Below are 27,638 nucleotides of genomic sequence, written 5' to 3'. Positions count from 1 at the left end.
TCCACAACGGGGACTGACTACAGATGGAGCAAAACTGTATGCCCTGTAGTAAGGTATTGCAGCATCAGGCTATTAACCTGCTCCAAGTAAAATAGTTAAAATGTTTTTCTACATCAATAATACAATTTAAATGTAGTGTGTCTTTTAATAAGGACAGGGCATGTAAGAACTAACACCTTTTATTCTTACCAACAGAATGTCAATACCAATTCCCTTGTGTTTAGGTCTGATTAGGCTTTATATATAATGTAGAATCTGTAGTTAGTCTGTTTTTTGATATCAAGGGAAGCTGTTTTCCCTTCCAGTGTCTAATTGTCTAAGAAAGCAGCATTAACTATCCTCTCAATCAATTGCTGCCCATTCAGTCATAGGGGATAGAATCACTGGCCAGAACTATAATCCTGATTTCCAGAAATTATATTAACATTCTAGAAGTCATTTAGAGATGCCTAGGTCCTTGGATGACAAAGGAAACATCAGATAGTGTGCACTGCACATATTGGATGCGACAGCAAGATCTTTTCATTTACCTGTTAGCCTTTGAGTAGCTGTTAGTCATTTATTTTACATGTAAAGCCTTTTACAAGAGATACAAGAATAAGACCAAATGAGTGTACTTTTAATATTTTTCTTTGTATACCTCCCTCCAAATATTTTTTCTTTTTTTTAATCTTATCTGAGATATAGTGATTTCATACCTTTTGGAATGAATAGATTTTATACTTTGGAGTCTGCAGCCTAAGAAATTATTATTGTGCCTTGACAGACTCTATTGCTGTGTGATACACATTGCACTATAAAAGTTAGATTACCAACTAAAGGTTAAAGAAAACCTAAAGTAATATTTCATCTGTAAGTTTAATTAATGTCACATGTTGTACAAACTGGAAAAATAGTGAGTGACTTGCTGGCATGTCATACACAAAAAGAGATGCCCACAGCCAGGGTTGTATGGCTAGAGGACAAGTTACTGTCAGGGTGAGTGAGAAAAGCCAGCTGGTTCTGGTAAATTACCTGTCTAATGTCCTGAAAGAGATCTGCTGAGCTGCTATGGCTGGTTAAGAGCAGATTGTTTTTGCTTTTCTCGTTCACTCTAAATGCCGATGTGGGCATTTTTATCAACAGAGCTATATTTTCTGTTCTTGGTTCATTGTCTGTTTTGGCAGAGAACACCACACAAAAATCTGTTCCATTACAGGTCACCTGATTGCTTGGCAGTCCCTTGCTAGCCTAAATCATTGTCTGGTCCAATTACTGTCATATTTTATATATGCTTTTTATTTCTTTACAACATTTTTCATTCAATGCCTGAATAAATAAAGATTACTTAAAGGTGATTGAGATTAAATCTTAAATGCTCTAGATCTGTAAACAGTGTACTGTAGTTTAACAACCTAATGCAGGTAATAAAACAAACTCAATTTTTGCGTATCTATTTTGTCTCTGTAAGACTATGCTGCATATTTATTTGATCTGTAAGATTAGGTTTTGAATTCTCACAGCTTGCGAATGTAGCAAAATATTGGTGTAGAAATAGATTTATACTTGTTATTGGATTTTTAAAAATTGTGGTTTAAAGTAAACATGTTTAAATCTGCAACTGTGTTATATTTATGTATGACATTGCATGAGACCTAAGAGCATAAATAACGCTAGATAGTGATTTCTGGAAGATTCAGTAAATACTCTGCAAACTATTAGACATTTAGTAAATGTACTACAATGGAATTCTATAATATCCATTTATGTTACACATCCTCCACTAGACAAAAAGATGAAAATAAAGATGAGCTGGAACAAAATCACACAGTCAAATAATTCTTCCCTTTTGATGTAACAGTTATTAAATAGACTATATATGTATATTTTTCCACCTATGTCAAGAATATATCTACACTTGGTTATTCTCACTAAAAGTTTGCAATCTCTAAAATCTTTCCTTAAGTAATAAAACCTTCAGATAGAATTAAAGTTTTAAACAAAAACAATAGTGATATAGTTGACAAAAAGGGAAACAAATCCACATAAGGTTTAAATGTCAGAAAATGTTAAGGTAACTGTTTTAAAACATAAAATACTCATAACATTAGTTCATTGTATTGGTGACTCAAGACCTTGAATCTAGAAATAGTCATGATTTCTACACCAACCTGAATTCTACTCCCTTTTGCTTTCAGGGACTTCATGCTTACCTTTCCTGTAAAGTAAATCCTCATTTACTTATCTCCCCTAAAATGGGATTATGAGACTGTGATTAATAATTCACAGTGGGAAGAGTAAAGATTAATTAACAGTAGTAACTGGAAAAGCTGAAACTAAAACTACATAGGTAGCTGGTTTTGAGTTCAGTGCATCTTCACCTAGACTGCAGGAATATTCATTTTGAAAGAGCCTGTGCCCATCTCTTTTTCCTTCTCCCTTGCCCTCCTCTACTTCCCTCACTCCCAGCTGCCGGTCCTCAGAATTGTAGAGTGGAGGGATAACTGGAGTACCAGAGAAAGTCCTTGTCCCAGCAGTAATCATCATTAGTCTAAGTGGAGGGTAGGCTAGATAAAGCAGGATGTAGCAGCTGAGCTGCCAAAATTTAGCTGTGAAGGGTTATGTATTATCTTAATGGGTTCTCTACAGTAAAGCACTCTCCCCACCCCACCCCCCTTGTGTGATCACACTGCCAGCTGTGAAGTCAGGAGCCTAAGCAGAGAATCTCAATCTCTCATCTGTGCATCATCCAGTATCCCATTTAACAAAACTTATTTCCTTTTTGTTCCTGTCTCCTTTTCTTAAAAACAGAATAGCCATTTTAAAGCATCTGAGCACTGTAAAAAAAAAAAAGTATGTATCTTTCCATTCATTTTGTACAAGTCCACTCAGTCCTATGTCTTCACCCATTCACTAAGAAACAAGTTTGCTTACATTTGATGGAGATAACAGTGTTCACTTGTTTCCACTGTCAACTCAAAATGAAAACGTGTGTTTGAATGGCACCATTGTAGCCAGTGTTGCAACGCATTTCTGTGCCAGATGTGCTAAACTTTTGTATGTCTCTTTATGCTTCGACTTGTAGGCTCTAATATTTTACATTGTTCAGTTTTTGAATGCCGTTACGTAAAATAAATCTACATTGGTAGGTTTGTACTTTTCCAATCTAATAATTGCACTACAGTATGAGGTGAATTAAAAATGCTATTTCTTTGTTTATTTTTTTTACGGCGCAAATATTTGTAATAAAACATAATGATCTCTGTACACTTTGCATTCTGTGTTGTAATTGAAATCAATATATTTGAAAATGTAGAAAAACATCCAAAATACTTTTAAATTGGTGTTGGGTTATTTCAATGTGATTGAAACTGTGATTATTTTAATCTACTAATGGTGATTATTTTAAAATAATTTGACAGCCTTGTTTATTATCATAAACACTTTGCGCTGTTTGAATTGATTTGCACATCTTTGTAGTAACTGAACAGTTGAAGTCACTTTCTTGTTAATTTGAATCCCAAAATCTCCTGACGTTATTTCTTTCATCAACATGTATCAACACATCCATATTTTGTCTTCTGATTTTTGGTATCCAAAAATAGTTTGCTTATATTTAAAATCCATTGACCATTTCATAGAACACTTCCTTAAGTCTGTATCTGTATAACAATATTAATATTCAGATTGTCTTGGGCAAAGAATAGACCTGATCCTATAGTTTGATTAGTGAGGTACCCTTCAGCCTGTGCAGACCTCCAGTGACTTTAGTGGGACACTGCAGGATTGTAAAATCTACCTATGCTCATCTCATTGGAGGACCAGGATCTATGTTAAGCCTTCGGAAATTGGTCTGCTAGGTAAGGCATTTCTAAGTTTGCTATCTTTGATAGCAAGCCAAAATTTGATTTCGTGGAAACTGAATTTTCTGTCAAAAATCATTTCTATGGAGGATTTCCAGCCATCAGCAGGTGCAACATGCCTTTTAGAGTGAGACTTTAAGCATAAAAGATTTGAAAGTACGATGATGTAGTGCAGTGATGATGAAGAGCTATTTGAATCAGGACATGAAAGTTTTGAGTGCGGGCTTGGGGGTCACACCAGAACTCTTTCAACTGTGTGCAGTTTGTGTGAACTCTTGTCATAATATTTTGGCCCAGAATGTTAGCAGTCTTGAATGATGAATAAATAAGTCCTATTATCCTGCTTCCAAAAAAGAAACCACACAAACTTTCTCATTCGAAATGATGAAGATATAAAAATGCATACTGAACCCTGACCGTCCTGAATTGGGTCATGAATTGGGTGAGTGGAAAGAGAATGCAATACTGTTCTTAATAACTGTGCCATAAAATACGTACAGAAAAGCCAAATTAAGGTTTTATGGGCAACCTCAGTTCAAGATTGTCTAATTTTTGAGAGGTTGACCTAACAACTTTAACAGCCTTTTAACATAGGGGCTTTTTGTTTGTTTTTGTTGTCTTTGTTTTGGGGTGTTTTTTTTTGTGGCAATACATATTTGTAGATCACAAGGTAGAATGAGAGGGATGCAGAGGGTGTACTTAAATAATTCCAGAGCTCAAAGAACTTTTCAGAGATTGTTGTATGATTATGACTGGGTACATGTACAGGAATTCAGCAGCTGGTTAACTAATCCTCTATGAAAAACTACAGCTTCCTCCCTCATGAATTGGCAGAAAAATAAGACTGACCACAGCTGTGGTAAATTATGTCATTCTACCAGGGTATAAGAAAAAAGTGCTTCAGGGCTCTAAGCTTACCTGCAGTAGGAAGCTGACTAGGAGATGAGTAGTATGTTAGTTGAAGGAAATCCTCTTGATGAAGTTTAACTACGGGAAGCAATTGTGTACTAAGACAAAGGGACAAAGGAAAGCCCTATTTACTCTTAAAAAAAAAAGACTAAACAGAAGTGTTTTCCCTCATTGTTAGAGCACTGCAAATTGCCAGATATCCACTTTATATCTGCAGACAAATATCAATAGCTCATTTTTGCGGATACAGATGTGATGCAGATACAAATTTTGTATCTAGTACCCTGCAAATTTGTGGATATCCACTTTATATCCATGGTTATCTGCATCAGCAGATGTCAGTGAGTAGATCTGTGGTTTGTTCTGGTGGATACAGAAGCAAATGCAGACACAAATTTTGTATTTGCAAAGGACTTGACTAACTCTGAACCTTTCCAGATACCTTCATAACACATAGCTCTGTGGCTTACCTGTTTTTATTAGCTGTATGTATGTTTCCTAATGTTCACTGCTGTGATACATTTTAAAGTGACTTGGATGTGAAGAAGATGGAGCAGCTACTGCTGCAGCAGGGGTGGCCCAGGCCCTTTAAATTGCTGCAAGAGCACCATGCAACCATTTGGGGCATCTTTAAGGGTTGTGGGTGGGGGCAGCACCTGAGCAGAGAACAGCTCCTCCCCACCATACCGAAGGGTTCTGCATGGCTGTCTGCATCCCTGAGAAGTTGTGATTCTAATATCTCACAATTAACATCTCTGCTCATAAGAAGCGATGGGTAAACCTTAAAATGTTTGGATAAGTATCCATTGGTTCAGCTGCTTATCCCAATGTATTTGGTGTTGAACTCACGAGAGCAGTCTTGCTTGTTTTTATTTCAGACTTCTTTGATCCTTTAAGCTGATCTAGGATTGGTTTTGTTTGGATTAGTTTTGTATGGATTAGTTCACACATCTTTACTCATAAGATAACCAAGGGATTTGTAACTTATATGTACCGGGGAGAAAATGTTTTAAAATATAAAATAAGTAATTGTCTCCGGTGTATTTTGTTTATGGGTTGGGTAGATAGATCTACATACACATTCATTCAATTGCTTTTTTTATTCTTTTAAAGATTAAAATTGATAATCTCATCATTTTATGGTCATATTTGTAGTATTTTGGATAAATAAAAATAAATTGCCTTGATTTAATTTTAATCACATATGAATACTGAGGCTTTTCTTATGTTCAGAGAGGTATAAGTGACCACTGAATAGGAACATACATGGCAGGAAAAAGAGTAAGTAAAAATAGAGAAACTGTAGGAAGTCAATTCAGAAATTATTAAAGCAATTTATTCTAAATACCAAAAGTTTAGAAGTTAATTTAGTGCATGCATGAGAACCTTCTCAGTGATGGTTGTTTTATGTTGAGAATGGTCTAAAATATGAGCTAAAATTATTCTAATAGAACTTATGTAATTTTTTAGTCAGTCTGCTCCTTGGTCTAGGTGAATTATCTGTGTGTGTTTGAGCATGTCTTTACATTTTCCCTTTTATATAATTATAGAGAGTCAACCACTCAGCTTGTCAGTAAAAATTATACAGACACATTAGTAGTGCAGGTAATGCTGGTAAATAGTTGGGGGTTTTTTCTGTTACTGATGGAGGGCTTTTTGGAGGTGAAGGAGAGGTTACCTTTATATGTGCAGCTCTGGGTACATCTAGACTACAAACCTCTTTCGAAAAAGAGTATCTAGACTATACGCAGATTTTTAGAAAAAACGAGCCACTTTTTCAAAAGACAATCTAGATGCGCTCTTTCAAAAAAGCACAGTTTGCATTCAATAGCGCCTTTTTCGAAAGAGTACTTTAAAAAAAAAAGCATTATTCTTAGTAAAATAGGGTTTACCGCGATCAAAAAAACTGCAGCGTTCATTTGATTTACTTTCGAAAGAATGTGGCTGCAGTCTAGACTCATGTGAAGGTTTTTTTGAAAAAAGGCTACTTTTTTCAAAAAAAAAGCCCTGTAGTCTAGACACACCCTCTCACAGTTCATTGATTTGTAATAGAATCTTTACACCTGGAACATATATGGAATCTAAAAAGTATGCATCTTGGTAACCTGGCGACAATCCATTTTGATTTGGTAGTGTTATAAAGGTTTAAAGGATGGTCTTTGCACCTGATCACTGAGCTTTGAAATGAAAAATAGAGCACAGAAGGCTACAGAACAGTGGGCACAGATAACTTTTCTTTTATCTTGCTTTTAGTAGCATTTAGTAGTATTCTAGTAATATTTCCCATTAAGTATAGGGGAAAAACTGCACAACCCCATTTCCATTTCCCCCCTGACTAGTCTTCCTTCTTAATGACTGCCAGTCTCTCTGTGTGGCACTGTATGTGAAAGATAATGTAGAATCAAATGAAATAAAAATATGAAATGAATCAACATGTTCCATAGAATTGCTATGGATAGTAATTCCATGCTCCAATAATAAGAAATTAGCAGTAGTGATATATTACCGACCACCTGATTAGGACAGCGATACTGACATTGAAATGCTGAGGGAAATTAGAGAGGCTACCAAAGTAAAGAACTCTATAATAATGGGGGATTTTAATTACCCCCATATTGACTGGATACATGTCACCTCAGGAAGAGAAGCAGAGATAAAATTTCTCAATGGCTTAAATGACTGCTTCTTGGAGCAGCTGGTGCAGGAACCCACAAGGGGAGAGGCAATTCTAGATTTAGTCCTGAGTGGAGTGCAGGATCAGGTCCAGGAAATAACCGTTATAGGACCACTTGGGAATAATGACCATAATATAATTCAATAATATAATTTCACATAATATAATTCATAATATAATTTCACATAATTCAACATTCCTGTGGTGGGAGGAAGAGCAGTCTAGCACCCTGGCATTTCAAAAAGGGGAATTTACACAAAAATGAGGAGGTTAGTTGAACAGAAATTAAAAGGCACAGTGACTAGAGCCAAATCCCTGAAAGTTGCGTGGAAACTTTTTAAAGACACCATAATAGAGACACAACTTAAATGTATACCCCAAATTAAAAAACATAGCAAGAGACCTAAAAAAGAGTTACTGTGCCTTAACCACCATGTAAAAGAAGCAGTGAGGGACAAAAAGGTATCTTTTAAGAAGTGGAAGTCCAATCCTAGTGAGATAAATAGAAAGGAACATAAACACTGTCAAATCAAGTGTAAAAATGTAATAAGAAAAGCAAAAATAGATTTTGAGGAACAGCTAGCCAAAAACTCAAAAAGAAATAACAAAATGTTTTTTAAGTACAATAGAAGCAGGAAGCCTGCTAAAAAACCTGTGGGTGCCCTAAATGATCGAGCTATAAAAGGAGCAATCAAGGACAATAAAGCCATTGCAGAGAAACTAAATGATTTCTTTGTGTCAGTCTTCACAGCTGAGGACGTTGGGGAAATTCCCAAAACTGCACCATCCTTTGTGGGTGATGAATCTGAGGAACTGTCCCGGATTGAAGTGTCATTAGAGGAGGTTTTGGAACAAATAGAAAAACTTAATGTTTGCCATCCGGTCCCGGAGATTTGTTTTCTAAAAGAACTCAAATGGGAAATTGCTGAGCTATTATTTGTGGTTTGTAACCTATCCCTTAAATCGGCTTCCGTACCTAATGACTGGAAGGTAGCCAACGTGGTACCAATATTTAAAAAGGGCTATAGAGGTGATCCGGGCAATTACAGAACAGTAAGTCTAACTTCAGTACCGGGCAAATTAGTTGAAACAATAGTAATAAATTGTGAAGCATGTAGAAGAATAAAATTGTGAAGCATGTAGAAGAATATAATTTGTTGGACAAGTCAACATGGTTTCTGTAAAGCGCAATCTTGTCTTACAAATCTATTAGAGTTCTTTGAAGGGATTAACAAACATGCGGACAAAGGGGATCCAGTAGATATAATATACTTAGATTTTCAGAAAGCCTTTGACAAGGTCCCTCACCAAAGGCTCTTGTGTAATTACATGGCCATGGGATAAGAGGGAAGGTCCTTTCTTGGATTGAGAACTGGTTAAAAGACAGGAAACAAAGGGTAGGAATAAATGGTAACTTTTCAGAATGGAGAAGGGTAACTAGTGGTGTCCCCCAAGGGTCAGTCCTGGGACTAATCCTTTTCAACTTATTCATAAATGATCTGGAGAAAGGGGTAAGCAGTGAAGTAGTAAAGTTTGCAGATGATACCAAACTGTTTAGGATAGTCAAGACAGAAGCAGACAGTGAGAGACTCCAAGAAGATCTCACCAAACTCAGTGATTGGGCAACAAAATGGCAAATGAAATTTAATGTGGATAAATGTAAAGTAATGCACATCGGGAAAAATAACCCCAACTATACATATAGTATGATGGGGGCTAATTTGGCTACGACAAATCAGGAAAGAGATCTTGGAGTTAACGAGGACAGTTCTCTGAAAACTTCCACACAGTGTGCAGCGGCGGTCAAAAAGGCGAATAGGATGCTAGGAATTATTAAGAAAGGGATAGAAAATAAGACCCAGAATATCTTACTTCCCCTGTATAAAACTATGGTACACCCACATCTTGAATACTGTGTACCGATGTGGTCTCCTCACCTCAAAAAAGATATTTTGGCCTTGGAAAGGGTTCAGAAAAGGGCAACTAAAATGATTAGGGGTTTGGAACGGGTCCCATATGAGGAGAGGTTAAAGCGACTGGGACTTTTCAGTTTAGAAAAGAGGAGACTGAGGGGGTATATGATACAGGTATATAAAATCATGAGTGGTGCGGAGAGGGCCAATAAAGAAAAGTTATTTATTAGTTCCCTAAATAGAAGAACTAGAGGACACCAAATGAAATTAATGGGTAGCAGGTTTAAAACTAATAAAAGAAAGTTCTTCTTCACACAGTGTGGAGTCAACCTGTGGAACTCCTTGCCAGAGGAGGCTGTGAAGGCTAGGACTATAACAGAGTTTAAAGAGAAGCTAGATAATTTCATGGAGGTTAGGTCCATAAAAGGCTATTAGCCGGGGGATAGAAATTGTGACCCTGGCCTCTGTTTGTCAGAGGCTGGAGACAGACGGCACGACGCAAATTGCTTGATCATAGAGTTTAAAGAGGTTAGGTCCATAAAAGACTATTAGCCAGGGGATAAAACGATGTCCTTAGCCTCTGTTTGTCAGAGGCTGGAGAGGGATGGCAGGAGACAAATCGCTTGATCATTGTCTTCGGTCCACTCTTTCTGGGGCACCTGGTACTGGCCACTGTCGGCAGACAGGATACTGGGCTAGACGGACCTTTGGTCTGACCAAGTATGGCTGTTCTTATGTTCATGTTCTTTTATGTTTGTACAATTGTTTACACAATGCCCAATCCACCCTGGAGCATGTAGATGGTGGTGAAACAGAATACACGCATGTATTTGCACACTATGTACAGTATTGTTACCCTTCTACAAGGTATGGTAGATAAGGTGTATTATTTGAAACCTCCACAATTTGGTAGGCAGTATTATCTTGATAAATGTGTGGTAACATTGCATGTGATGCAAAAAGGTTTCTCTCTACAATGAGGATCAAACATGTTCCAAAACCTCACAGCTCTTCCCAGGTAGAAGTCAAGTCACTTTTAAACAAAGGAAGGAATGTGTGCTTAAGCAGTAAATAGGGTTACGAAGAGAGAAAATAAAGGAATTTCAAACAGGAGTAAAAAGCCAACAGGGAAGATCCTTCCACACAGATTCTTTTGGTCAGGTCTACACTACAAAATTTCACTGGTATAATCAGGTCACTTGGGTGTTTGAAAAATAATGTAGTTGTACAGACCTAGCTCCCACTGTGTATGGTGTTTTGAAATGGGAGGGCTCCTCCCGTTAACATAGCTACCACCTCTGATGGCGGTGAGCAAATAACATTATTTACATTTTAGGGGCACTGCACTCCTATGTAATTGCAAATACAGATTTACTCCAAATTTACACCTAGATAACATTGAAAACACAGTAGGTGTGCAGGATGTAGAATGAATGTCAATAAACGTGGCAACATTCTAGTAAACAGTAAAGATTAAAATAAGCAACAAAAGAGGTGCTTCATTCACAAAGTACTGTCTACCCTGTGCACTGAACAACGGAAGGGTGGGAAGGAAAACTTGTGATCATAAACACTAGAGTAGCTCTTATCCAAAGCTGCCTGGCAAAGTTTGGCACTTACTGAGTGATTCACTCTGTAATATTAACATTCTTATAATGTAGGCTTTTCTATGGAATACAATATATGTAAGAAGATGGATTATTTAATCACCTGCATACATGATATAATAGAGTGAGAATTTCACTTGTAAAATTTTGTTCCAAGCTAAAGCGTGACAGTATTTTTCTCCTTTCATATTAAAGAGATGAATGACTTTCTGTGACATGTTCATATATACAGAAGCTAATAAAACTGTACTTGAGACAAGCCTATTCTCTTTTGTACCTTTTTTCCTCCTAGTTTTCCACAATTTCCACATTATACTAAACCTTGTAGTCTGACTTATTTATAATCATGCACATGTGTTCTTCTATTAATCACTTTGTAATTCATGATAACAATAAGAAAAAGGATCCTTTATATAGTGGAGCAGCAACTAGCTAAACTTCACACCATGGGTACTAAAACCTTAGCTCAAACAAATTGGTATGGTTGAATTTGGCTCAGTGCAATTTCTTTCCTTTAGAATACTTCAATAGCTGTAATATGATTTTCGAAGCCTATTCAGATAATCTTCATAGATTTTCTTTTTTGTTCTATCAAATGCCGATTTTTCATTTTCTTACATGCATTTTGTCTTCTTTTTCCCCCTTCCAGATGACACGAGAACAATATATACTGGCAACACAGCAGAACAGCCTGCCAAGAATTGAAAATCCACAGCTTTATCCAGTGGGAATTTATGGATGGCGAAAGAGGTGCTTATACTTCTTTGTCCTTCTGCTGTTGGTTACCATGATAGTTAACTTAGCAATGACAATATGGATTTTGAAGGTTATGAATTTCACTGTGGTAAGTACAATCATGATTTTACATCTCTTGCTCTCTATGTTAATATTATCTTTTTTCCAGTACATGTACATTTATTCTTTTGATGTGTAATTTATTATTTTAATGAGATACTCTACCTAATTTTCAGCATGGACTTTTATGGCACATTATAGATTTTATTACTTAATTAAAAATGGGAGGCTGTAATTTTTGGTTTGTTTATTGATATTGGACATTAGGATAAATGACTTGTCAGTTTATATCATGAATCTGGACAATGTGCATTTTGATGCTTAATTGTCTTTGTTATCAATATATATATGTCAAGGTGCTGGCTGGGTTTTTTTTGTTTGTTTGTTTTTAGTGGATCACAATACACAATTTTTTGTAGAAAACTTAGTGACTTCCTTATCTGTCTAAATATATGGAATCTGAATATATATGTATAATTAAGTGTTTTGTGGACTTTATCTGAGATGACGCAATGTTCTTATTCAGATGAGACTTTATGTGCAGTAGACACATGACTATGATAAGCCATTTTCAGAGTATGTTAAAATACAGCCAAAGGATATTTAAATCAGTTATAAAGATACATTTAAAATGCATGAAAATTTCTCTGTATGCTTGTCTTGATACATTGTCCCATGCTGAGGCCAGGGCAGAAAGGGTCATAATGGTGACATATTTCAAACAGCCACCTTTTGTACCTTGGACTCATTTGGTTTTCAGGACAACAGCCTATCATGAACTACATAATTATAGAATTTCAATCATTGGGAAAACTAAAATAGTTTAAATTACAGCTATACAGTAAGTAGCAAAGCCCTCTTCTTTCTATGCCTCGTCTAAAATGGTCAGTGGAACTGAAATCATGGAGTCTGTGGAGGCATATTTCCTGGAGGAACTGCTATTGATGGGATTCCAAAGGCTCAGGAAAGGTGTGGTGTTAAGTTGGGAATTGCCCAGACACATGGAAACAGCAATATAAAGGTTTTATTAAGTTCCATTTGTTTGTTTTTTGCCTGCTTCATCTTCATTGTTTGCAAATGAAATTGGTAGGGGCATCTGATCAGGGTATTTCTGAAGTGCAGCAGTTGGCAGAATGAGTCATGTAATTTAGTGTGGATTTTGCAGAACCAAACTTTGTCTGGACCCAGTTGAAGGAGGAGTTCAAGATGTGTACAGACCTGGCCATGCAGTGGGACAGCAACAGAGGCACATTAAAATTATTATTTTCTTATTGGGGAATAAAGCCAAGAGATCTGCCTCACTCTGAGCCTCATGCTTCCTCAAGCCTTCCAGGAATCCTAGGAACTTTGAAGACCTATTGTTCCCCAAAGCAGGACAAAACTGTGGAGCATCCGACTTTTGGGGAGTTTGTGATTATTTCCTGCTCTGGGAAGGCAATCGCACGTTAGACAGATGGTTAGACATGGAATATGCAATGGAAGCCTTAAGGGGTGAAATTAAATCACTAGAAGGCTTTCATACACATAGCAAGATGTAATTACTGTGTGAGACAGCATGGGCATGTAAAAGAGAAGTGCCCCAAGGTCGTCATGGCCCAAAATGTGGCAAGGTTAAATCATTTTACCAATGAGGATAGGAACACAGAAAGATCTTGGAAAGGCACTCAGATTTGTACAGAAGTGGGCTGGCATGTTGGACAACAGTAGTAACATCATGAGACTCACTTTGGCCCTGAGAGCATTATCAGTTTGAGTTGTCAGGAAAAGAAAGCAACAATGGATGGTACAGTCCTCCTTGCATGGAACCATGTTAATAGGGACCCATCTCTTATGATCTCAGCTGAATTGTGGGGCTTCCTGCATAGTGATTCCTCAGAGTGTGTTAGACTTGAAGACAACCGTAAATAGAGCAATTGGAATGTAAACTGGTGGAGCCCAAAAGACAATGTGATTTCATAGTAACTAACTTGAAAAATAATGGATGGTACCAACTGCAGTTTGTGATTGTGGATGGTAAGCATTCAAAGAAAGTCTTATGGCACTATGTAATCCAGTAAGGTAAGTAGCTTAAACGTCTGTAGAACAGGAGAACTATAGCCTCCAGAAGTTTTAGTGCAGCGTGGTGCTAAAGTCATCAGGAAAAATATTCATTTGCGTGCACCCAAAGCCTCTGAAACAGGAATTGGAAACATGCCTCTATTAACTGCCCACAACAGATTAAATTTTGCTATAACTTTCAAAATCCAAAACCTGTATGGTCTGTGGTTTGAGGACTGGAATTTGTCCCATAAGCCTGGTTATAGCGGACAACCCGTGCAACACTACTTCAGCACTATAGTTGGCTATTTATGCTGATCATAATAATCCCTGTGCTAGAGAAGATATATCAAGTGCTTGAAGGATTGCTTCGGGTGCAAGCAATTGCAGATAATATCTTCATGGTAGGTGAAAGACATGATACATAAGTTGAATGAGACCATGATGGGAAATGACAAGCTTTCTTTCAGCAATACAGAGACAACAACATAAATATGAACGCAGATACAATGTGATTCAAACTGCATACGGTAACATACATTGGACATCTACTCACATCAGAGGGTCAGATCCAATCCCATCAAAATGTAGGCAGTCAAAATTCTAGCTCTAGAGAATGTGAAAGGGATACATAGGTGCTGGCAGTAGGTATGCTGTGTGTGCTGCCACATCCCCTGGCATAAAGCGGTTTCCATTGTATACAGGATTTACAGTGTCTCTCAGCATCTGCCCCTGCCATCCCATACAAATCAGCACCCTTGATGGGTACAGTGCTTTATAGGAGTGGTACATTTCCTGGCTACACTTGGTTGCAGAAGATGAACACATGGGTCAGCTCCTGTACAACCCTGTGCCCGCCCACAAATCTGGATGAAACTGGGAGAAAAGGGGTTAGGATGTTGAAGCCATTAGTATGCTGCACTATCCCCTGGTTTTAGTGGTGAGGCTGATGGAGATCCAAGAGGCTGTGGAAAAACCAAATAGCAATCAGTTATGAGTGATGCAAGCAGGGTGGCTGGAAGACAAAAGCCAAGTTACTGATAAGACTAGAACCATATTTTCAAATTAAAAATTCATTGAGTGTATAGGATAGAATGCAGTTTTTTTTAGACAGAGAGCTGCTGTCACCACCTAATTTCATAAGAAATCATGGGAAAATACATGCCCCACATCTTGGTATTGACCAATATCTTAGACAGATTTGAGAATGTATTTACTGACCAGGAATAAATGCATAGCTTGGCTTTGGATAGTAGGGTGGGACATCTGGTAGTCATGAGATAACCACCAACAGAAAGAGACTCTGGTGGATGAGTGAAAGGCTGCTGCATCCAAATTCACCAAATAGAGTATGGCAGGTTAACAAAGAACCTACTAGCCCCAGAGATAGACGCTTCTTGCAACTTGCAAGCTCATTCCTTCTGGTTTCTTTCTTTCTAATGGTATATTCTCACAGGAACACCTTCACCAAGACTAAACTATCTAAAAGTCTATGCTATCATTTGAGTGTAGTAAAGATGAAACTCCAACTCAGCTGAATTCTAACCTGTCTGGCTGAAGTCACAGGAGCTGGGTGTCAATTGTTTTTGATGTTTATTAAAATGTTTGCACAACATGGAAAGCTCTATCTTGGCCAGTAGAACTGAGGTGTCACTGGGGCCGTGTCCAGACTCGGGTTTTTTCGGGAAAAGTGGGTTTTTTCGGGAGAAACTTCCCCTGCGTCCAGACTCAAGCCGCGTTCTTTCGAAATTATTTCGAAAGAACGCGGCTTTTCTTTCGATGGCGGTAAACCTCAATTTACGAGGAAGAACGCCTTCTTTCGAAAGTTCCTCTTTCAAAAGAAGGCGTTCTTCAATGTAAAGAGGCCGTCTTCGAAAGAGAGCATCCAGACTCGCTGGGTGCTCTCTTTCAAAAAAGCGGATTTCTCTTTCGAAAGATCCGCCTGCAGTCTAGACGCGATCTTTCGAAAGAGGCTCTTTCGAAAGATGCTTTCGAAAGAGCCTCTTTCGAAAGAAGCCTTCAGTCTAGACATAGCCTGGAGGAATAGGGAATGCAAGGAGTTAGGCTAAGTATAGCTCAGCCTGAAGGACAGAATAGCTCATAGGCTTTAATAAAGTTCTGCATGTTTACTTTTAGCCTGCCTTTAGCTTTACTCTTTAGGAATAAAACATCTAGAAGCTTTGATAGAAAGCTAATAACTTACAATGGAATGTAGAATCAAATCTCACATTTAGTGCAAAAAGCAAATCTGTTTCACTGCTTCTGCTTACTACTTAACTAAATGGACTGCTTCTTCTTTGCTGTTATAGTAGCACGCATGTGGTTGACATAATTAATATGAGCTTAAGGATTTGACTAAGATAACATTTGAAGTGCAATAGACTTAATTGCAGTCTTCCATGACTACGCTGGATATTGCAGTTCAGAAATCACTTAGGCTATGTCTACACTGGTGCGATCTTGCGCCAGAGATATGCAAATGAGGCTAAGCATGGAATATCACTGAGTCTCATTAGCATATATAATGAGCCGCCATTTTTGCAGAAGAGACTCTTGCACAAGAAGGAACTGTCTACACTGCCCCTTCTTGCGCAAGAAAAACCCTCTTGTGTAATGCCGCTACGCTGATTATTTTCGGGAATAACAGCATTGCGCAAAAGGGTTTTTCTTGCGCAAGAAGGGGCAGTGTAGTCAGCTCCTTCTTATGGAAGAGCCTCTTCCACAAAAATGGTGGCTCAATATATATGCAAGTGAAGCTTGGCGATATTCCATGCTTAGCCTCATTTGCATAGCTCTGGCGCAAGATCGCGCCAGTGTAGACATAGCTCTGATGTGGAATTTTTTACAGTCCTGAAATATTACAAATAGAATTAGATTTTATTTAGTTGACATGTGTGAATTAATATTTAATCCTTCTGTGAAAGTTTTTTTTTTTTTCAACAGTTCTTACTTTGGTATTCAAGTAAGCAATTGTTAACAGCATAAGAAAAAAAAATCACCCCTCCATGACATTTAAAAGCAGAAAACAATGTGCAATTTGTGCAGGGAACATTACTGAACTACCAGCATTATATTTCACTTTGAAAATTGCATTTGCTATACCATAAATGCAAACTCATCTCTGTTAACATTTCCTATTCGAACAAGCTGGATTAGTGGTGCTATCAAAAGATTTTGTACCAAGCTACACTGGATGGATCATTTTATGTTATGATGTTTCCATTAGTACATCATTTTTATCAGCATCTTTTGTAGTACATAATTGTTGACACTGGATTATTACCCTTTATTCCTCACATGGTGGACTGTGGAATAGCTTGCTTTGGTGAAATATACTATTTGGGGACTGATTAATTCCTCACTCCAAACATTTGTGTCCATTTATGACATCATCTGGTTAGCCTGATACAGAAAACAGGGTTTATAGATACAAATCTTGACTGTAGCTTATGATCTTCTAATTCTGAATGAATGCTCCTGCTCAAAATTGTATATTTTATAGTTTGCAAATATTTTAAGTGTGCTTGTGCTTAATTTAAGAAATATCTTGAAATCTTACTAAAGCACTTGTCCATGCTTGAGAGCTTAACAAGAACTGGGTTTATATCAGTAAAGAATCTGGCTGAACTTTTCACAGTTATACCCACAGATGAGCCTATCATCAGTTTGTATAAAACACGGCAATGTGGTTGACAGAAAATTCTCCCCAAAAATTGTTGAGATGTTTAATTTGTAAAGCTGAGGAAAATCTGTTTTATTCATAGGCATTCCATGAGCAAATTTTTCATATAAATTATGTTCTGAAATGTTAGCTAAGCATCCCTAGCCTCAGTCTCATTTTTAACTCATCTAGCCAGCAGGGCCAACAGTCTCATTGGGCCCCTGGGCAAGGCAGGGTTTGGGGTGGGAGAAGGCCTGTTCTGTGCCTCTGTAAGGGGGGTGGAGGGGATTCAGGCAGGGCAGTGGCAGCCAGCCCTCTAGTGCCATCCAGATAGCACCGCACCTCCTCCAAGCCATGCTCAGTGCTGCCAGAAGCATGCAGTGTGGTGCTTCAGCAGCAATTCAAAAGGTGTGGGCCTCAGGCTGCTGCCACTCTGGGCCTTGTGTATCACTGGGCCCCTTTACCCATCCCTTGTCAGAGAGTCTGCATCTAGTATATTAGGATTTCATTGTTTTGACTTCATTCTTTTTGTAAGCCTCTATAAAATTACCACGTATACATGTGATTTTTGTTAACATGGAAAATGTGCGAATGTGTCAGAAGAAAATTGAACTACAATTGCTGGATGACTTTCAAGGTTAACCTCCTCCCCTTCCCCTGCACACCCCCTCCCCCAGTGTTGGTGGTAAAATCCAGATTGGCTAGACCTTAATGTGCATAGCAGAAGCAAACTTAAACTAAGAATGGACTTTTTTTTCATGCTGACTTAAGCGTAAGGGCATTGTAAAGAATTTACAGAGGTGTCTATTGACAGCAATGAAAATTAGGGAATTGACTTACAGATCTGATTATGAAACTGGGACCCATAGATGAGCAGTGGTGGTTAGGTACAATGTATGTCAGGGTGGGCAATAATTTTTGGTGGGAGGACCACTCCAAAGTTTTAGTAAGTGGTCAAGGGCTACACTTTCCTGTGGAGAGGGTTAAGGGTTTAGGTTGGAGGTTGGGTACAGAAGAGCACATGGGGTAAGGGACTGGAGTACAGGAGACTGTGTGATCTGAGAGGGAATTTGGGTAGAGGAGGGGATTGTGACCTGGGTCCCCTCCCTGCAGAACAGAGAAACCCAAGGAGTGTGTGTTAAACCACAGCAGCTGCATGTGCCTGAGAGTCTTGGAAGGGTGGTCCGCAAGACAGATCCTGTGGCTTGGCAGGCCGGATCTGCCCCCAGGCTATATTTTACCCAGCCCTGGTGTATTCACTACTTCATGTACCTTTCAATCTGTCACTTGTAAAAATCACTAATAATTAATCCCTTTATTTATTTAAACAATGTTGAACTTTTCAAAGTAGTTTATGTGACAGATTATGTAATATCTGCCTCTGAGTTTCTTCACAATCAATCATTGTTAGAAGATAATTCGTGAACAACACATAGTGACAGTGTGCTGGATTCAAAATGCAGCAGCGTTGCTTGTGAATTAACCAGTGACCACCCCACATTTTTGAGAGAAATGCGTAATCCATAGTTCTCTGTTGGAACATCCTGACTCTAGCTAAAGCTGTAGCACCTTGTGCTTTTAGCTTCAAAGGTACCCACTTTAACTTTATAAGGAAATGAAAGAAGAGATACATAATAGTATCAGCTAAGGGGCAAAGCTGGAGACTAACTGACCAAAGAAAGTAAAGGATCATTCCTATATAACTAAAAGCATTCAAAAAAAGCTGAGCACACTCAAATATGTTTGTAAAAAACTATGTTGTGTACTGCTTTCATTGATGAATATATTATTGGCATAATCTCCTGTAGATATTTCCTGATTTGAATTATGTAGTACACTGTATTTTAAGATTTGGTGATGATGAAAAACATTTAACCTATTTTTATATTTTTATATCTTCATAGCAGACCTCTCATATCATTGAGATTTAGCACTTCCATTTTAATTTTAATATTGAAATTGTCCTAAAACACAACTCCTCTTAAGTTTTGAAGGTCATCACTTGAGGATGTTACACAACCACTAAGACAGCAACATGGAAGAATGGGCAATGTGGTGTTAATGTAGTCCTCAGTGAGTCTCTAAATTTCAGAAATGTGAGCATTGTAGCTTACCTGGAGAAAATATGGAGCCCTTCACGTTTGATTTGTTTTTACTCTAAACATGTCATAGTTGTGTGCTCTCCCTATTTACTCACTGGGACTGCTGTCAGGGGAATCCAAGCTCTGTGTTCTGATGAATCAGCTTTTTTAGACAAAAAACTGTTTTGTCTAAACATTTCTGACCGGCTGTATGGACATTCTTGTGATCCTACCAGAAAGCCTAGGGCCTGAAGCTATACACCTTTGTGATACTTCTATTATAAATTAGCCAATTAGACCATCATAAGATGGGATTTTCAGGTCTCTCCTCCACGCCGGTCTTCTCTCCTGAGCCTCTGGTCTCTCGCACCCTCTCTTTCTCTCTCTCCTCCTCCTCCTACTGCCTCCCCCTCGCTCGCTCTCAGCTCTCCTCCACCTCCTGCCTCTCTCTCTGTCTCTCTTTCACTTCTCCTCCCCCTCCTGCCTCTCACTCAGGGGATCACGGAGCCCAAATGGCCGTTTGGGCTATGCACTCCCCGTGCTGCATGGGTGGTGCAGAGCCCAAACAGTTGCTTGCGCTGCTTGCTCCCATGCGGCGGCCTGGCTGAGCAGCACAGAAGTCAGCCGAGCGGCACGGTGGGAGGCGAAGGGAGGTGGAGTGGTGATATTCATGGCCAGGGGGCAGGGCCTGGAGCCGCTGTCACATCGCGTGTTGCTGCCCCGCTCCCCTTTGCCTCCCACCGTGGCGGTCGGCTGACTTCTGCGCCGCTCAGCCGAGCCCCTGCGGGGGAGCAAGCAGCCGTTTGGGGCCTGCACTCCCCATGCAGCATGGGCCGCCCAGAGGGAACAGCCAGCATTTCGGCGTTACAGACTCTCAGACACTGGGCTATTTTTTATATATATATATGATTGCTGCAGATCATCATGATACTATGACCTATCTCCTGGATTTAGAAGGAAGTTGCATTATGGGATGAACATTTATATTTGCTCACATTAATCCTGAAAACAACTTAAAATGCATTACAACAGAGTTAGACTTATTTTTGGTAGATTAAGGATGCTAGAGTGAAATTCACCTTTGATAAAAGAACATCCAAAGCACATTATAGTCCACAAGTTCCATAGGGAACATGGCAGTGACTGGAAGACAGAAGCGGATATAAGAGAAAGTGTTAAAGACAGTGGTGGGAGGATAGTGGTTATCTCTTTAAGGTGATTCAAGGGGCTGGGAAACCAACACAAGAGCTCTTCTATGACAGATCAGTGAAATATTAGTGAAGAAATTACTCTGAAGCCCTATAATTTATACTCCCTCCTCAATGTTCGTTTTCTTCTATAGTGATCTACTAACTGGATCTGAGGGGGAGATTAAGCAAATGTCATGCTTTGTGCACTGTTACGCTTCATAAATAATATTTTAAAAAGTATAGATTTGACAAATTTGAAATACTTTCATAAAATAATCAAAACCGAAAACCCAAGTATGTCCTACAAAAAGCATGATTCTTTTTCAAAGCACTTTGAGAAGGTTTCTTGCATTGAGTGGAATTTCTGCTGTGAATGGATGTGAGATGATCATCTTGTTATAGCCAATAGCCCAGTGGTTATGACTCAGACTTAAGATACAGGATATATTTGATAATTAGGTTCAGTGCCCCAGATTCAGAGCTAAGATTTCAGTGCAGGTCTTTGAGCCAGATGAATGCTCTAATCACAAGGCTAATTATTGCCTACTCTGTACTGGGTGGTTCTCAATTTCCTCTGATGGAGCGATTTCATTTTGTGTAACCAAAAAGTTATCTGAGCCAAGAACCAAACCTTGGGGATTAAGTGTCATAGACACTTGGCAATAGTCAGTCTGCCCTAATTCTAATGAATATTTAATTATATATGCAAAGTGGAACAACTCCAACAGGACAGACAGAGACTACCCTCCAAGTAGTCAGTAGCCTGAGGCATGGATGTGGGGTGGGGGAAACCAAGGTTTAAGTCTATACTCTGAAAAAGGCAGAGATGTATGTAACTTCAACTGTGGATCTCCTTTGTCTCATGCATCTCAGGTGAGTGTTTTAGGCACTTGCACCACATCTCTCTCACTTTTTTCATGAAAATATTTTAAATGTCTTTTTCATCCCAAAAAGTAGGACATTTTACTTCTTGCAGGACAGGAAAACAGTTTCTGCTCAGCTTTGTTACCAGTTGTGCAACAACTACATATGTTCACATTGGCCACCAACTAGGTCCTGCTCTACACTAGGGAGTTATTTCAAAATAACTCCCCTTGTTTCAAAATAATAATCAGAGCATCCATACTACCAAGCCTATCACTTCAAAATAACTGGCTGGTTATTTCAAAATCTGTACTCCTGCTTTTCTTGGGAAATAAGCTTATTTGAAAACCAGTTATTTCTGGAGTAATTTCAAATACATTATTTCAAAATAATTTCCTAGTGTAAACATGCCCTAGATCTTGTTAGGGATCGAGGTTGGCCTATGCCCTTCTAATCTGGTCTCAATTCCAGCCAGAGATGAAGTAAAATGCTTTGTCTATTTGATTAATGCAGTTGCCCCTCCCCCCAACCAAGTTCCCAGATATCACATTCTCATCTCTGTAGTCATTTGCAATTTACAATGAAATGTCAGCAATTTTTTATTGCTGTGATAAGGGCAGTGTTTGTTTGTATGGTAGCGCTTCACTGTAGCAGTCATGCCTATAGCAGGAAAATAATAATCTGTGAAGAGATATTTAATGTTTACCAACTTCTGACATTTTATCTTCAAACATTAATGCCATTACCTTAAGCCCTTCCATCATTATGGACTTGCACAACCGGTAGTGTAAAGAATTGTTCAGATGTGAAGCTGTATGTTTGTCTTCAAAGTGTGGTGATTTTTTTGTTTTGGACAAAATATGATGGATGTTGTTAGTATGCAGAAGCCTCCAAAAATGCTACATTCCCTACCAAACCAGCCAAGCAATGAAGATAGTTTTAACCATTGCAATGTAACGAGACTCTGATATTTCTGGGATTCGCTCAGGCCCGTAAGGGATTGGGTTACTGTTTGTCTAATAACCCTGGGTATCTTGAGGTTGTGCCACTTCAGTCCGCAGCTCAACTTGCCAGCAACCCAGAAGCCTCACCCTGACTTTCCTGAACCTGCTTAGCTCCTGTAGGTTGACCTTTTGTACCCATGCAGACTTTGACTTTGTCCCAAAGTCCAGCCTCCCTCACTAGATCCTTTCAAAGAAACTCTTAGGTTTACTGTCTTTACAGAGACAGAAAAAAACTTCAATCTGTCAGTGTTCTAGAATCACATGCTTTTTACTGAACTGATACATCAAAGTTGATTTATAACAAAAACCAAACAGGTTAATTAACAATAGAGTATGAATTGACTGATTCTTAGTGAAAGAGACAAAAGTTACAAGCAGGTGAAAGCGGAAAATATACATGTAATTATTTAAATCTTAATCTAGATTAGTCTTCTGTTCAAGATTGTTTTTTCCTCACTCAGTCTTCTTTATAGCTTTTTCCTGGCCAGCCTGGTTATGGCTCATCAGAGATCACATTGCCTGGTTTTTCATCTCCTGAAGTAAAGGACAAAGATAGGGTCACTCTCTATTGATCATCCTTAAAGGGGTGCTTTTTTTCTTGCCAATTGAGGAGGACTACTGGGAATTCAGTCTTGGGTCACTCTGGGGTTCAGGTGCCATATTAATTTGTATCTCAAGATCAGATCAGGATAACCCTTCCTAGATAACCTTGATGACTTTACTGCTAATATGTAATTTGAAGGTAAACCCATATTCCTTTGTCTAAATCAGACCTATTTACCTAGACTAGGTTGTCTGGTCTTAAACACATTCTAGTAACATCAAACAGAATGATCTAATAACTTCACATATAACACTAACACCTCCATTTTACAATGATGTTAATAATTGGAATGTTAGCTTTGATTTTGATACTGCACAACCCACGTTTTTTGCAAATATTGTTGCTGTAGTGTATAGTGTGTGAAAACGGGGGTATGTAGAGTCAGTCTCAACCAAAATATTTTAAAAGGCGCTAAAGGATACTTCATTAAAAATCCCTCTGCAGACCTGTTCAGCACTTGCATAAGTCAAACAGACCAAGTAAAATCTTGTGCAGCAAAGAAAGTTATTTTTAACTGAACATAACCCTGGCTCCAACCATAAAATGAAGATAAACAGCTGTTTTGATTTTTTTCCTGGCTAGGATTCTTTCCTTCATATTCACAATTGAACATGCATTTGTTGTTGGCTGCCAAGACTTATGCCCATCTATTTGAACAGCATGATGCCAGTTTACCAGTTGATTGGATGCTTGCCTTAAGACATACATGCCAACCAGGCATGGGTTTAAATGGACACATGTATAATAATACTAATGTGCTTACATTTTTTAATGACAGTATCCTCAAGTCTTTCACTCAGGCACTTACATCAGTTTCCTGTACCAACACTTCAATGCATCTATGGATGTTTGTATGTCAAAAAATAATACCTCAGTAGTAATGAAGGTGATCTCATGCTTTCAGTCATTTATAGAAACCAGCAATTATTTTCAGGGCCAGGAAACAGCTAATTATTTTTGTGGTGTCAAAATATATGTACTAACTTTATTGCCATCTGGAGATTAACCTTGTAGTTCAAAAATCAGATTGTATATGTTTCTCGAGAAACAGAGAACTTGCCAAAAGAATTCTGCATGAAAGAAATTTTTTCATGTGAGGCAAAAAGGAACAATATACTCAGAATTTTTTGGTTCTGCTTCTTGGGCTGTTCCCTAAACAAAGATAATATTTGACCTTCAGCTTAATGTTAGGATAAGCTCTAAATATTTGGGTTAGGTATATTTAAATGTTGGATGTCAGCCTTAATAATCCAAACAGTTATAATTCAACAGAATTTTACTGGAGGTCTCATAACAAGATTTTCTGTAAGTGTCTTGGTACTTCATTTTCTGACTCAAAGAAACCCACGAGAGCTTAGTTTTTGTTGTATTGTACTGGTGTTGATGCCAGAAAGGGCAGAGGACCGCAACAGTGAAAAACTTTTAATCACTAACTGCTCTTTTCAGGTTTCTGGTAGGTTCGTTCAATTTAGCAATGAACTAATGATTGCTATATAATCCAAATTAAGAGTCTACACATGCTAAGAAGATTCAATCCTCCACATATTACAACTGGGGAACATGTAATCGATAGAGGCAAAGACATTCAACTAATGTAAATTTAGATTGTAAGCTTTTTGGAGCAGAAGCTTCATTCCTGTATTATTATACAGTGGTCAGTACAATGGACCTTGATCCTGATTAGCACATGATGGCTATGTTTAGTGGTTAATAATAAAGGGTACGTCTACACTACAACGTTAATTCGAACTAACTTAGTTTGAATTAGTTAATTCGAACTAAGCTAATTCGAACTAACGGATCTAGACTAAAAAACTAGTTCGAATTAGCGTTTTGCTAATTCGAACTAGCATGTCCACACAGAGTGGACCCTGAACTGGGCTTAAGGATGGCCGGAAGCAGTGCCGGCAGGGCATCAGAGGAGGACTTAGAGCGTGGAGATGCTGTCTCAGGCTAGCCCAGGGCTGCGCTTAAAGGGTCCCGACCCCCACCCCGGAAAGACAGTTCTCAGGGGTGCCCCGCTTGCAAAGCAGTCCTGGCTTGGAGTGCCCGGACTACCCACACTGGGCACATCACAGCACTCGGCCATCAGACCGGATGCACGTGCCGCAGGCTGCCATCTGGGGAGAGGGGGCAATTGGGGGACTGCAGGAGAGCTTCCACCCCCAGAAGCCCACAGAGCCAGCCCAGTCCTCCCCATTGGGGGCTCGTGCCCCATTCCTCCCTCACCTCCTTCCACTTACCCTTCCCTAGCCCCTCTTCTTGATGTACAAAATAAAGGACACGTGTGATCAAAAATAGAAACTCTGTTTATTTAACAAAACTTGGGGAAACTGGGAAAAGGAGGTGGGAGAGGGGAAGAGAGAGGCTGGGAGAGGGGAGGGGGAAAACTGGGAGGAGGTAGCTGAAAGGGGGAAGCAAGGGAAAGGAGGGGGTGGGGAAACTGAAGGATCAGGGGTGAGGGTCTCGCCGGGCCAACCGCCTCCCAGCACGGTGAGGGAGGGGGCCTCGGCGTCCCCGGGGGGATGAGGTGGAGGGTGCGGAGGTTGAGGTGGGGGGTGTAGACATTGAGGAAGAGGTTGTGGGGGTTGAGGTGGGAGGGGGAGCAGGAGTGGGAGGAGGGACAGCAGTTGGGGGGGCAGCAGGTGCAGGACCAGCACAGGGCACCATGCTCTGCAGCAGGAGCTGCAGGTTGGTGCTCAGCCTTCGGAGCTCAGCCAGCAGCTCGTAGCGGACCTGCAGGTCTTCCCTCATCCATGCCTGTAGTGTGCGGTGCACGGCTCGCAGGGCCTCAAGGTGCTGGTCCCTGTACTCCTGCTCCGTGCTGGCGGTCCGGAGCAGGCCACGGGTGTGGGAGCATGTCCCGGGCGGGGTAGTGCGCCCTGCACGAGCAGCTGGTGCAGCTGTAGAGACAGAAGAGAAGTGGTCAGTTCTCCCTGGGGACGCAGAGGATGATGCCCAGCCCCCTCCCCAACTCCGCAACGTGAGGGTGACCATGTCCTGCACCGTCACAGCCGCTGTGCTTGTACAGAGGCCATGGTCAGGATGTCTGGCTCTCCCCAGGACTGGGAGCTGCCCCAAGACCACACCCATGTCCCTGTGCCATGTATAGTGTGGCCGGGGCGGTGGGGGAAAAGCGGAGATGTCTCCTGCCTCCGTGTAGAGGGGACATGTGAAGGGAAATCATCCTGCTGGGTCCTGCCCCGGGGTCGGGAGCATGTCGCGTCTCTTTGCACAAGCATGTGCCTATTGGGCAATGGCCCCTGGGTGTCACGCAGCTGGAGCCACCTGCCCAAGGGTGGCATGGCACGTGCTCGCACATGCACAGGTGTCTGTGTGATCCGTGGAAGGCATGGCCCATGCGCGCGGTCTCTGGTCTCCCTCCCACCTCCCCCCCTGAACTACTTAATTCAAACTACTTACCCGGTACGGTCTCCCTGGACGACCCTGCTGGAACTGCTGGCGGTGGCCCTTCTGGTGCGCCCAGGTCAGGGCCCTCTGGTCCCAGCTCGATGTCCCGCGGGCTGGCACGGACCGCCCTGCCCCCCAATAGTTGGTGGAGGGCAGCGAAGTAGGGGCAGGTGGCAGCCCCTGCAGCGGCGCCGCCCCTTGTGGCCCTGGCATACGCCTGCCGCAGCTGTTTAACCTTAATGCGCACCTGCTCCTGGGCGCGCCTGTGTCCCCTGCTGGCCATGGCGGCTGCTATGCGGCCATAGACAGCCGCATTCCTCCTCCTAGTGCGGAGATCATGGACGTTGGGGGCCTGCCCCCAAACCTCAATGAGGTCCATGACCTCCGCACTAGACCAGGAGGCCGCGCGCCGTCTACGGCCCCTGGCTGGCCCCTGGGTGCTTGGGGACTGGGGAGGGGACGTCTCGCTGGCGCTGGCACTGGCACTGGCTGCCTGGCTCATCATGCAGCCACTGGCTCAGGGGCAGAGACTGCTAGTAGGGCTGGCTGACTCTAGTGCCATCTGGCCAAAGTCTACCCCTTTAAGGGCCTGGGGCTGGGGGAGAGGAGAAGAGTTTTCCTGGTTGTACCCAGAGAGGCCACCAGGGGGAACCTGGGAAGGGCTAGCCTCCCACTAGTTCGAACTAAAGGGCTACACAGCCCTTAGTCCGAACTAGCTAGTTCAAACTAGGCTTAATCCTCGTAAAATGAGGTTTACCTAGTTCGAACTAAGCGCTCCATTAGTTCAAATTAAGTTCGAACTAATGGAGCGCTAGTGTAGCACCTAGGAAAGTAAGTTCGAACTAACGTCTGTTAGTTCGAACTAATTTTGTAGTGTAGACATACCCAAAGTGAAAAGTAGAAACATGTTGTATAAAAGGTGTTGTTTCTAAATACAGTGTATCATGGAAATGATTGAAGAGCACCAATGGTTTTTTTCTGTTCCTCAGTGGTGGGAGCTGAAACTATATTTAGTGCTGAGTTTTACTGATCAGCATTAGAAAAAT

The 27,638-nt window shown here is 40.3% G+C and overlaps 1 protein-coding gene across 1 annotated transcript in view; it reads left to right on the top strand.

The window, feature by feature from the left end:
• Positions 1–27,638, top strand: part of SGCZ (sarcoglycan zeta) — an 820,580-nt gene that overhangs the window by 427,292 nt on the left and 365,650 nt on the right. The window contains exon 2 of the mRNA XM_075930376.2: positions 11,595–11,789. Coding sequence (XP_075786491.1) covers positions 11,595–11,789 — 195 coding nt within the window. The remainder of the gene's footprint in view (positions 1–11,594; positions 11,790–27,638) is intronic.

The sequence above is a fragment of the Pelodiscus sinensis genome, chromosome 4, assembly GCF_052426305.1.
Source record: "Pelodiscus sinensis isolate ZL-2025 chromosome 4, ASM5242630v1, whole genome shotgun sequence".
Classification (NCBI taxonomy): domain Eukaryota; kingdom Metazoa; phylum Chordata; order Testudines; family Trionychidae; genus Pelodiscus; species Pelodiscus sinensis.
Note: the sequence above shows the minus strand (reverse complement) of the source record. Positions and strands in the feature narration are given on the sequence as shown.